The sequence below is a fragment of the Cynocephalus volans genome, chromosome 2 (assembly GCF_027409185.1).
Source record: "Cynocephalus volans isolate mCynVol1 chromosome 2, mCynVol1.pri, whole genome shotgun sequence".
Taxonomy (NCBI): domain Eukaryota; kingdom Metazoa; phylum Chordata; class Mammalia; order Dermoptera; family Cynocephalidae; genus Cynocephalus; species Cynocephalus volans.
In genome coordinates this window covers 36816058-36829341 of record NC_084461.1, presented here as the reverse complement: position 1 = coordinate 36829341, position 13284 = coordinate 36816058, and the positions used below count along the sequence as shown (strand labels likewise).

Genomic DNA, 13284 nt, shown 5'->3' with positions numbered 1-13284 from the left:
TTTTTAGAAGTTTAAGGCACTTGCTCCTTTTCTGCACCATCCCTACCTCAGCTGAAAATCACTGTGCTGTTAGGTCTGTGAAGATGACAGTCCTGCTTTTCTGACATCATCCAAAAATATCTTTAAAAACTTGCAGATAGCAAATCATGACCTCACTCCTAGGGATTATTGCTACTTGAAGTGTGTGCTCAGACTGGCAGAATCATGTAGGAGCTTTTTAGAAACATATACACCCCAGGCTGACTGAATCAGAAACTCTCCAGATGACTTTGAAGTATGCTAATGTTTGAGAAGCACTGATCCAGAGAAATTACAAGGACCAAAAGTTTATGCTAATTTTTTGTAATAATTATTTGGCTTCTTTACATGTAGCAAGTTAAATTGTCTCCTCCGCGAACCCCCCATACAATCTGGTGATTTGAGTATATCCAGCACCCAGATCTTGGTTTCTAAATACCATTCTACACCAAGTGGATCTGAGGCTTTGTACTATTCTTGCAGCTTTTCTTTAAATTTAAAATTATTTCAAAATAAAATTTTTTTAAATACTTCAATTTGAAAGGATATAGAAGATGACCTGAAACAAACAAAAACCACACAAGTTTTCCAAAACTGAGGATATGGAACTCAGATTGAATGTATTTATTTATTGTAATCTCCAAAATAATTTCAGTTGGCACAACTGCTTCTTTAAACCATATCAATATCAGGCTCAGAAATTACAACAAAGCAATTCACGAAAACACTTTAAGCAAAAAAACATGCTTAATATTTCTTTGAGAAAGGTCCTTCAAATATGTGTACAGCATTACTAGTGTTACACAAAAGTGTTAGAAGGTGACCCTTAAGTGCCCAAGTTTTGCATCCCTGACAAACATGAAAGGCTAATTTAACCACATTTGAGATCCTTCCACGTCTCAAAATAAAGGTATTTATGATGCAACTTGCCTTCTTAAAATTTAAAGGATATTGTAGGTCATTCCTTAGGAAAGTAAAACTATGCACACTTTCAAGGGAAAAAAGTTGCTTAGTCTTTTGATTTTTATATTATACACTTAAATTATGGATTATTTATTAAAGACTTTTAAAAATTTATGTTACATTTTAAAATGTACCAATTAGTGGGGACAAAAGTTCAAAATATTTACCAGCATGTTAGGTTCTCCTGAAATCACAGTATTCTGGATAAATAAATGTACTTATCATTAAAAAATTTTTCACTATGTATTATATACATAGCTTGGAAAGAACTTTAATGTTTTGGACTATTTTTCACATCTTAAATTGTTTTTTTTTTTAATTTACTTGATAATACTAAACTCTTTCTTTTAAAAAAATTATATCTATTTTATAGACATTAGTGTCACTGTAAATTCTCAACACCTTGGACTGAACTTGTTTATGAAAAAATCCTAACATCTGCAACTTCAGCTGGTTATACTGGGAGGAGAGGGGTTACCATAATTTTATTGTACTTATGTTAACAATAAACCTTCTCATAGAGAAGAAAATACATTAAATACCTTAAATCATATTTACAACAATAAAAATTCACATTTCATGCTTTAGTGAGACACTTAAATCATCCATAAGGTAGTCCTCATAGTTTATTGGAATAGAGCTCTTTTAGTATATGGGCTTCTGCTGTGTGCCAGATATAAAGCTCTTGATGTTATGAAAATAGCTAAACTTCTATCATTTTCCTATCCAGTACAAAAACTGAGGGTAAGTCTTCCCAGCCATCAAGTTGTGACTACAATCCCATGTCACGGAGGGGTGGCAACCAATGTGCTTCAGGACCCATGTGAATGAACTTGATTGTTTGACAAGGGCTCAAAAGCCAAGATGTTTTCTAATGTGAGTCATAGGGCAAAGATAGCCCTTCTGAGCACAGGTAGATGCTTCATTTCTGTGTCTATTGCACAGGATTTCATAAGGTTCCAGAAATGGTGCTGCATCTCTTTTTTTTAGCTACTATATACATTTTTCTGATAAGTTCAGTGTTTCACTGGGAAATGTGACTTGCAGGGAGCTCCCCTTAGGGACAGGCCCAGCCCTACTACTCCCACCAACCTCATCCACCAGTAAGACGCTCTCAGAGTCCTGACCCTGTGAGGAGTCCGAGGTCTCTGATATTCGCAAAGTCCTCAGCGAGGTGGTGTCTGCTTGGGCCAGGCCCATGCCAGGCACACCTGGAAGCAAATTCCTGCCTCCAAGGCCATTTTCACTGAGTTCTGGCAGGTAAAGGAGGGTCTGAGATGTGCTGCTGATCTCCTTCAGCTCCCGGGAGAGGAAGGAACGAGAGTGGCCGGACATGGCAGAAGATGTCCTGCGACTGTCTGAGCAGTGCTGTCCTGAACGGTCTCTGCTGGACCCGCCAATGCGACAGAAGAGGCATTTGATCTTCTCTATTGCTCTGCTGAGCACTGTCTTCCGCAGGAGGATATATATCCAGGGGTCCAGAATGGGGTTTACAGAAGCAATTCGGATGGCTTGCAAATCTGGATTTTTGCTGATGTCTCGCACCAAGCTTGGCTGATATAACTGGTTGACGAACACTCGCACCTGCATAAATGAGATGCCCATTGTCAGTAATCAAACGGGAAAACACGTAAATGCTGTGCCTATAGTAGCAACATTAGGCTTCCGCCCTCTTTTCTGGTAATAAGTCCCCAGTAAAGAACAGCCTACATGATAAGCCGCAGAAAAACCAGTAATTATGTACACTTATGTTGTGAGTTAGTGTAACTTTAACTATTTTTGTAACCATCTAATGGATATATTCCCAAATCAAAGATGGTGTACAAAAATGCAATGTGAGTACAGGTAACATATGCATAGTCTCCTTGAGAAGCATTTTATTAACTGCAAGTCTGTCAGTGCTTTTAAGTTTTTGTAATTCTAATGAGATTTTTTTTCCCTAAAAGCCACTGATTTCCCTCATTCCAGCTATTTTATATATTTTAAATGAAAACTCATTTTGTATGTCAACTAACCACCTCATCATCACAGAAAAGCCAAGACACTTTTATTTTAGAGTCTACAAGAATGTGCTGAAAGCTTTTAAACCAACATTAGGTTTTCCTATCATCCAGAATAACCAGAGAATAGTTTTTATTTTCTCAGTGACTCTGTTCCCCAATTACAATCATGATGGATGGGTGAGAGTTTGATGGATAAGTGAGAGATCGCTTATCACTTATCCAGAGTTCACTTATCACAATAAGAGTTCACTTATTGATGGATAAGTGAGAGTTTGCTTATTTAGAGGAAAGGACCTAGCATTTCAAATAGAGGAAGCTCCAAGTGCAAAGTCATGAAAGAATGAAATATGTCAACTTTTGGGAACTTCAAATGATTCTGTGAAGAGTGCATGAATTTATGTAAATGTAAGGAAGACTATCATTTCATTCCTTAGAGGTAAAAGCATTTGTTAAATGTACACTCTCAAATTTACTGTTAAAGTATAAATTTTTTTTGCATAGGCATTTGCATAGGCATTAATTCCACATTTATATAAAAATCTCATCTGTAATTCTTAGAAAAATAGTGGTTTTAAGACACACACATAAAGATGATGCATAAAAACCATTAAAAAGAGAAATAATTCACAAAAGCATAGCTGGAGCCATTTAACTAGGGGTAAATACCTCAAGCTTTAACAAGACTTGAGGGCATCACTGCCTTAACATACAGTGTAATAATTAATGATTCATGGTGTATGAATCACCCAGAAAAAGTAGAATTATTTCAGAAAGATTTACTACAATTTGGATAAAAAAAATGAAGTTTAAAATGTTTAAAGAAATAAGTTTCATTAATTTGTAAAATTCAATTTATATGAAACTTATTCCTGGATGATGCAGTGAGATATAACTGTTATTTCTATTTCTCCCTGAACTGGAATTTAGACCTTAATCAGCTACAGGTTCATGATCCTTTATCAAGAAATTTTTGGGTGTTTTTCATTTGTTACTGTTTTTACTTTTTTTTTTGGTGGCTGGATCATAAGGGGATCTGAACCCTTGACCTTGGTGTTACTGACACCAGACTCTAACCAATTCAGCTAACCTGCCAGCTCTCACTTGTTTGGTTTTTGGAACTTATTTGGTTACAAAACCTGACCTAAACTTATTTTGGTAGCAGAACCTGAACTGAACAGACTGTGATGCTATTTATAGTTTTATTTATTCCACTTAGAGTAAACATTCCTATATTTTGCTGCAAGGGTACTGTTCCAGTTCTGATAGGGACATTTACAATGTATTAATAATTATTTTTATAAAAGCCCAGAAACTTTGAATTATGAAACCCATCTGACCCTAAATGTTTTGGATAAGGAGTTATGGACCTGTAAATCCCACAGAATAAAATGTTCAAATTAACTAAGATTAAATTAATATCTTGATCTCTGAAAGACAGCTAAATAAAGAATGAACTAGAATGAACAGCCATATATGATATCTTTTCTTAAAATGCTTTTATGAACTATGCTTGGATAAATGATGATATCAAGACGAAGCATAACTGATTTTTTAATGTTTACAAAAACTAAAAAATAAAGCATGTTGGTTTCTTCCTTCCGTTATTGAGGTCCTTGGCTATGCCTGGGAACCTAGTAGTTCCCTCAAGTCTACAGGCCTTTTCTCAGACAAGGTGTTTGCTGCTGAGACCCGGAGGTTTTGAGGAACTGATTAAGGTCCCCCACCCTGCTGGTGACAGAGTCTGGTCTGGTCCCGAGGTTCCAGATGACCTCCACATGCTTTCTGCTCTACCAAGCTTGCTTTCTGTTTAAGAATTATTTCCCAACAATGGAATTATTTTTAAAAAGCATGAGATCTATATTTTACTCATATCTCATACTATTTTCCTAAGGTAAAAGAAATGATGGATTTAAATCTGTTAGTATCAGGTCTCATGTGTAATCTCCAGAAAAGACCTGTTGCAGCGTTTGTGCGAACTTGAGACTTCAAGCCTCTAGGTGGCGGTATCGCTCTACATGGTGGTTTTTGACACTACAGTCCCTCCCTAAGAAGCATTTTGCACAGCCATCTCCAAGACTTACAGAACAGGATCTTGGTTAAGTCTGAACTTTGCATTTCTGAGATTTTTAACATTCAACTGTTTTGTTGCTGGTTGCTTCTCCCACCACAACCTCAAAGGAAACATGTTTACTACTAAAAGGAGGAAGATTTTGGAACAGTTAAAATGGAATGAAATTTGTAGCTATTTAAAGGACCGTATTAGGAGTTAGCATTTTATTTTCAAATTTCTGTAACCTTTTAGCAAAGTCAGAGTGTTGTAAAAACAAATAATAATGGGTTTTCATAATCAAAGATGACAAGAGACAAGGAAAGAATCATCTCTATGCCTCACTTTATCTGCAGAAGCAATTAATAATTTTGACTACTATAGAAGGGAATAAAAGGAAGCTGTATTAAATGTGTGCTCTAGGCTGGCTGGTTAGTTTAGTTGGTTAGCGCACAGCCTCATAATGCCAAGGTCATGGGAGCCACCAAAAAAATAAGTGTGCTCTATTTTAGGGTTCCATGGGTGGTGGGGAGGGAAGCTTGCAATTAGTATAAGCCACCGAACACGTCATTTAATGTCTTTTCAGTAAAAGGGAATTCACAGGGCAGCAAAAAGATGAGTATAAGAAGCACAACTCCGAATTCATGTAAAAAAAAAAAAAGCTGGTCGAATTATTTGAAGAGAATCAGTATGAATGAGTTTTATGTTGCATCAGATTCTCAGTGAAGATTTACTTCAAGGGAAGAAAGAATAAAATACAAAAACGAACAAAAACTCCACACACTTTACAATGTTTGTGGACATGTGAGTATAGCAACCTGTGCTTCACTTTAAAGGCTACTTGGTTTGCTCTCCCCCAAGCACAGAAACCCAGATTCAGATGGGAACATCCACACCCCCTTCAATGCCACTGGGAAGCAGAGCACACTTTTCTGGAATTCTGATCCAACAGGCTCTATATGCCATACAAATAAACAAGTTCGGGCAGTTTTCAATGTTGGAAGTGTGTGCTGTTGATAACCTCTGTGCTCAGAACCTCTGAGTCAGGGGAAAACACCTTAAAATAGTCACAGAATACAAACAACATATTTACTTTCTTCCAATTTTAAAAGTTAGTCTTTTTCTTAGTAGCTGCAGATTTGTGCATGTGGCTTATTATTCATATGGGCATACCTTATAGTATTCTAAACTTCTTGAGAATGATTAAAGATTATAGTTCAGGAGCAATGGAACATGGAGAAAATGAAATAAATTCAAAAGAAGGTGTGTTGACAGGAAAGCTGTAAGGGGGGCTATAGCTTGTAGAGGTAAACACACAAGCTTTGGAATTAAACAAACCTCTGCTCAGATCCTGGTTCTGCTCCTTATAACCTATGGACAAATTATTAAAGGGCTTACTTAGTACAGTGCCCAGCGTATAACATCTACGTTGGCTCTCATTAATGTTTCTTGTAACCCATGGTGGAAGCTTGGCCGCTGTGGAATTTATCAGTAATTAGAACACTGCAGTTTAGAGGTAGCTGTACTTTCTACTTAAGAATAAATAACCTGTTTACTGGGAATGTCACACTGAAAACATAATGTTGAAATCCTGATTAGACAGATTTAGTGATTAACTGTCAAATAGTAATGCTTTCCAGTAAACGGCAAGATCTGTAACTGGATTTGTGTGTGCGCCCCTTGTCCTACTCCAAGCACATAAAAGAATATCTGTGTGTGCTCAGTTATCTCACTACCTTGTGAAGAATCCAAAATTGACACAGCTGTTACTAGAAGTTCTTACCACTTTTTTCCCTTAAGTAAAGGACAGTGGAAAGACTTTTTGACCGGGTGGTGGTGTGACAGATCTCAGTTATTATTCCTTCTGGGTCACTAGTTGGCCATTTACCATAGGCAAGTTACTTAATCTCTATAGGTCTATCTCTACATCGAAAATTTATTCCTGAAGATTTTTATTTATTTATTTAACTCTTACTTTCAACATTCTAACAGGAGATTACAAGAATCGCTTCAGCTATGAGATAAAAAATCTTGTTAGCAGATATTCAGTAAGACCAAAGCCTGACAGGTCAGCAAGATATGGTCAAAAGAGACTAGGACTCACCCATAGCCACCCCATCAGTTGCAGAATAATAGAAATCCTTTATCCGCAGCTTGGGAAACCGAGGTGCAGAGAGGGTGAAAGTACCCATTTGTCCTGCTTTCTTCTAGAACTTTTTCAAGATTTAAGTGAGTTGGCGGATGTGGGACTACCTTACTTTCATGTGTTACTCTGCAGTATTCAAGGAACTACTACTGGGTCTGCAATTTCATGTTATGACTAAAAATTGCCTCTAGGAATTGCTATTTTTTAACAGCCAAATTTATTTGAAAAATAGTCAAATCCTTTAGATTGTGCTGTAATTGTACCCAAATTTATTGCATTACTCTGTACCTGATAAAAATAGATGTGATTTTTACTGATCTGAAATCCCATAGGTTGTTTTATGACTCCATTTCCAGTTTGTCTATGGTAAACAAAAGTGTATCTATTTACACAGTTTTCATCTGTATTTATACACTTTTGCTAATCTAATGCTGGTGAAGGCTTTACAGAAACAACTGATTTATTGTAAGCAACCAAATAAACACTCACAGGAAGCTATTCTCCTAAGATCCTGTTTTATCCAACCCAGGCAGAAGATGAATCAAACTGGCCATTCTACCCCTAACAGAGATGAATACTTGTTATTTCAGGGTAAGAAAGAAAATAAAAGAAACAAGAAACAAATACCTTGGCTTGCCTGCGCATGGGGGAAAACGCCTTTCCAAATTCTGCAGTGTAACTGTTTAGCCCTGAGGCAAAAGATTTGATTATAATTGTTATCTTAATATTAGTAACTGCAAAATTAGGGACCAGAAATTGACCTAGCTACAGAATTTAACACCAGGAATTTAACATCTTAGGAAGCTGTCTTACTTGCATATTTCTAAAGAATGCAATCCCCTTTATTTATCTTAAGCAAAGACTCTTTCATTTGTTCAGTGTCTCCTGTATTTTTTTTAAAAAACAGAGACTGGTTATAAACAGATGAATGGACAAAATGACAAGAACCACCTACCCCCTAAATCTTGTCCTGGGATGTTTCTTGCAGATTGCGTTTATACCTTCTCTATTCATTGGTCACGACCCACTTCAGAGAATTTTGTAGGTTCAGCGCAGTTCCTTATATCCACAAATAATTTCCCAACCCTTCTCCTATTTCCATGCCAAGCTTAGCTCTATTTATGAGATATGCATATTTTGGATAACAAATTAAAATTTACTTGTTATACTGACCTCAATATCAATCACCCTCTAAAAGCCACTGTTGTTTTTTCTTCCTTAGTGTCCAAAAGACAAAAACGTGGCTGCTTTTCAGTGGCCGCTTGTTTTCCTTATATATTGTGTCAAACTTGTGAAGATTCCAGGTAAACTATATTTGCTCTATCGGTTAGCTTTTCTAAAGCATTTTAAATGATCCAAAGGGTTTGATTTTCCTCAAGTGGTTTTAGCAATAACTTGATTTGATAAAGTTAAAATAGATGCCTCATTAGTTTCCTTGGAACTGAAGATAGGACCAACTGCTTTAAATGTCAGAGAGTTCAGAAGCTTTAATCTTAAATTACAATATGAAGATGAGAAACATGAAAAAAGAAAGTTGTAAAAGTAAGGAAAATAAGACTATACTGGTGGATAAGCTTCCTTTTTGATTATTTTAGTAATTGCTAAATTGTGGGTGGGTGGGTAGTGTAATGACCCCATTACTTATCACCAATTTACAATTAAACTGATTCTGAAATTAGATTTTAGTAGCCAAACCTCAAGACTAAAAACTGAAGCCACTACTATTTGTATGATTCTTTATTCCTCACAAAGGTATGCAAGTGCTTTACTAATGTAATAACTTCTTGGTTGAGACCGTTTCAATTTTCAGGTTGAGATGACATAACATCTACCATGCGTTACTGACTTTATACCAACTGGACAGTATTTCTTGTTAGTTAAAATGTGGTGAATTTTCAAATCACAAATATAACTCCTATAATTTCTTGCCTCAAGGTCCTCAAATAATTTCAAAGGCTTTGTGATAGATGGCCCCGAACCTTAAGGCCAGGTCTACCACTGCAGTCCATAAAATGAATTAAGCTTTGACTGCCTCTCCAGATGCTGGAGGAAAACACTTCATCTGGGACTGTGCAGGAATCAATAGCTTCACATGTCTACCTCCAACCAAAACATATTTGTAGAGTACGTACATGTTTCTCTAATTCCTCAGTTCCTTAAAGTGGATGTTCTGTACATAACCATTCATTTTGTCATTTACTGTTCTGTAAAACATGAGGAAGAGACCAGGGGAACTGGGGCCCCAGCAGGAGCTGGATTGTTTCTTCCAAAATCTCATTTTATTCTGAGTTGCCACTACAAATAGTAAAATATATTTATGTGGCTCAAATGTGACCTAAAGTCTGGAAATTATATTGGGTCCTGGAATGGCTAAAGGCTCCTCTGGCCAATTATATTTATTTCTGTTTATACGAATTGGCAAGAAGCTACTGTATGCTGGCTCTCAGCCACCTCTAAGTTCCTTACATTTACAGTCACTTTTATCAGAGATATAATATTTTTACTTCAAAGATCCCTGGACAGTATTAATAAAGGAAAGAATGGAATAATACCCCATCACATTAATTTTTCTCTTCTTCTTATTAAGCATAAGAAAGAGAAGGCGTCTCTTGTTGAGTTGGTAGTTTAGAATTTCCAGGAATGCAGTGTTTTAAGTAGAACTCAGAGCTAGTTGCTTTCAAGAGAAACTCTACATAAAGTATTACATTTGTCTGCCCATCTGCTTCTGGTGCTTTTTTTTTTTTTTTTTTTGGCTGGTCCAGGATCAAGCCCTGGACCTTGGTGTTAGCAGCACCATGCTCTAACAAACTGAGCTAACTAGCCAGCCCTGGTGCATTCTGCTTTAATGACAAGCAAAGTAGAGGACGAGGTAGGGTTTGAAGCTTTCTCTCTTACGTTATTTTAAAAGTTAATCCAAAGGCAATTTTAAAGATGTCCTGAAAATGAAGTGTTCCAAAATTCAGACACATTGTACAAAGGCCAAAATTAAGTGTTCTAGGAGGGAGACATGCTGTAGTATTACATGAGTAGGGTTTGTAGTCAGACGGTCCAAAGTCCGTTACAAGCTGTAGAGCTTTGGCTTGGTGATAAAGAAGACAGCCATCTCTAAACCTCAGCTTCTCTATAATGGTGCTGTTATCTCTCATGGTTGTTGAGAATTCAAATTCATTACCTCATGTACATTAGCCTGCCCGTAATTGGCTCCCTGAGAAATCTTGCTTTCCCGGCCTCTAGAGAGAATGAAGAAACCTGAGTCTGGACCATGCCTGCGAAAGAATTATAATTCTTGTGCATTAAAATGTTCTCCCAGGGCATACCATGGTAAAGAGCAGGGGACTTAGCTTGACAGTGTAGGTTCTGCTGGAATATTTTAAGCAAGTTATTCATTCCCTCTGTAAAGTAAGGGAGTTAGATTTGACTAAAAAGCTTCTGATATCTCTTTTAGCTCTAAAGTTCTACATAATTTACAGGAAAAACGCAAAACGTCTACATAAACCCAAAACGCCAAAAATGCCACTCTCTTAAGGAAGAGATCTTACAACAAAAAGATCGCCCTCCCTGACGTTTTAGGCTCTGCAGTTCGTAGTGTGGGTACAGCGGGTTCCCCCCACATCTGAGAGAGAGGGGCGGGGTGTTTCCGGAAAACTCAAGGCCAGTGTCAGGCAGCAAAGGGTAGGGGTTGTCCCTGGACAGAAAGGAAGTCAGGCTTTCGGACAAGAAACTCGGGGATGTAGGGGAAAAGCACCTGCTAAATCTCGTTAAGATCGGGACTTAGCAGGGGGTTGGGCCTGCTGAAGAAGTGTGGGGATCCCAGCCCCGACGTGAAGGAGACACACTGCCAAGGAATCAGAGAGAAAGGCGGATGCAGGAAAAGGGCCGAGTGGGACCGCAGCCCCGGGGCACTCACCACGAGCGGGATGGAGCAGATGAGCACCACCAGGGAGGTGGCGATGAGTAAGATCACCATCTGGATCTCCGCGCCCGCGATGCGGCGGAAGCTCCGGCGGCGCCGAAAGTCGCTGAGGCGCGGCAAGGCCGGGGAGGCGGTGGGGTTGCTCCGGCAGGCGGCTGAGACGGCGGCGGCCGCGGCCGCGTGGTGCTGCTCGGTGCCCAGCGAGGTGCGGCGCATGAACTGGCGGTGCATGCGGAGCAGCGCGCCGCACACGAGCACGTTGCAGAGCACGGTGGCGAGAATGAGGAAGGAGCTGAAGCCCGCGTACATGTAGGAGAAGGCAGCGTTCGCAGTCACGTTGGTGGTCCAGTCGATGAAGCACCAGGTCTCAGGGTACTGCAGCCGCGAGCTGCCGAGGCCCATGTTGGGAAGCGCGCAGAAGAGCACGTTGGACGCATAGACGGCGAAGAGCGTGAGGCCAGCCAACCGCTTGTCCACGTAGTGGCTGTAGAAGTAGGCGTGGTTGATGGCCAGGTAGCGCTCGATACTCATGGCACAGATTATGCTGAGGCCGGACAGGCTGAAAAAGAGCAGGATGAAGGTGCTGTATTCGCACAGCGCCGGGCCCCCGGGCCACTGGCCCTTCAAGTACGTGGCGATGGTCACCGGGCTCACCAGCAAAGTGCCCAACAGGTCGGTGACGGCCAGCCCGCATACCAGCGTGTAGAAGGTCGTCTCCTTCTGCTCCTTGCGCGACTTGCACAGCACCACGATGGCCACCAGGTTGCCCACCACCCCGAAGATGAACATCACCGCTGGGATGGTCACCGGGCTGTTCAGCCGGTCGGGGATCAAGGAGGCGGACGCATTGACCCCGGGAGTGGACATGATGGTGGTCGGTGGTGCGCAGCCTTGGAGTGCGAGGTGGGGATGGCAGGAGAGAGACAAAGTCGGGGTGAGCAGAAATTACCACTCACAAGGTGTGAGACCCGTGCGCAAGAAACAATATGCTGATGAGACAGAGGAGCAACTCGATCCCACTTTCTGGATTGCAGCCACTTACCAACTGCGGCTACCGAAATCTGCAGGCTCGCGATAAACGTCCTGCCAGCAGCACCACTCTACTGACATTAATATTTATAAGCTGATACTGCTATTCTCTCCTCCTCCCCCCAACCCAACTCACTCCACTTCCAAGACGAGCAAGACCCATCTCAAGGGAAAAGTGGCTCGCTAGTATTATTCCCGACAGACTCTGAGTCAATAAAATTCTCACTGAAAACAAGTTTTGGAAGACAATCTGGACAGCGCACTCTTTCCTCCTTGGCTCCCTTCGAGGAGCGCCCGGCCACCGCGTTCTCTGCCCGATGCCCCCAACCCTATCTCACCTGTAGCGGCCGCAGCGGTGGCAGCTCCGTGAGCCCCGCAGGGACAGGCCTCAGATATCGGGGACCCGCCTCCAACCTGCCTTCAGCCTCGTCCCGCTCAGTCTGGAGCTTGCCAGACCTTTGGCTTCTCAGAGTCGGGTCTCAGTGGCTGCCAATTTTCCGGAACTTGGGTCAGAGTGGGCAGCTTTCAAAAGTTTGGAGAGCAAGAGGGGTATGGGGTGGGTCGATGAAGCCTGGTCTTCAATTTCTTGTTTTGTTTTTCCCGTCCCCCTTCCTTCAAAAACGAGCCCAGCTTCGCAGAGCCGGGAGGTCTGGTCCGCGGGAGGACAGGGTCCAGGTGTGCGGCGGTGCGCGCAGGTGGCACGAAGCGTCAGTACCCGGCTCCCGCCGCCCTCCTCCCCAGCCGCGGGCAGCACGGGCGGCTACCGGAGCTGGCGGCTGCCGCTGAGGCCTCTCCGAGCGCTCTGGGGGCGGCTCGGCGTCCACTCGGCCTGTGTCTCTGACTTGGGGCTGTTCATCTTCCTCTCGGGCTGCCCGGCTCCGAGCTCCGCTCTTGCCCTTCCACTCTCTGTTCAAACTTTTCTCCTCCTCCAAGTTTCCCTGGTGGAGGCGGAGACAGACGGCGCGCGGCTCGGGCGCCCATTGGCCGGACAGGCACGGGGCGGAGCGCGTCGCTCCACGCGCCGCGAGGAGGCGGGCACAGCCGGCGGGGGGCGGGGCTCCGGGCGCCGAGGGTCCCTCCGCGCCGCTGGGGGCGGCTCCGTGACTTTCCCGGCCCTGAGATGCGGAGCAGGCGCAGCTGGCAGAGACTCTGGGCAGCCCCGGGG

The 13284-nt window shown here is 41.7% G+C and overlaps 1 protein-coding gene across 1 annotated transcript; it reads right to left on the bottom strand.

Moving 5' to 3' along the window:
- Positions 1-1117: 1117 nt before the first annotated feature.
- Positions 1118-13011, bottom strand: PTGER4 (prostaglandin E receptor 4). Its single transcript, XM_063086852.1, has 3 exons — positions 12458-13011; positions 11085-11980; positions 1118-2565 (listed from the first exon to the last, which is right to left on the bottom strand). The coding sequence occupies exons 2-3, from the start codon at positions 11955-11957 to the stop codon at positions 1975-1977; spliced, it is 1464 nt and encodes a 487-aa protein (XP_062942922.1). The 5' UTR covers positions 11958-11980; positions 12458-13011; the 3' UTR covers positions 1118-1974.
- Positions 13012-13284: the final 273 nt, after the last annotated feature.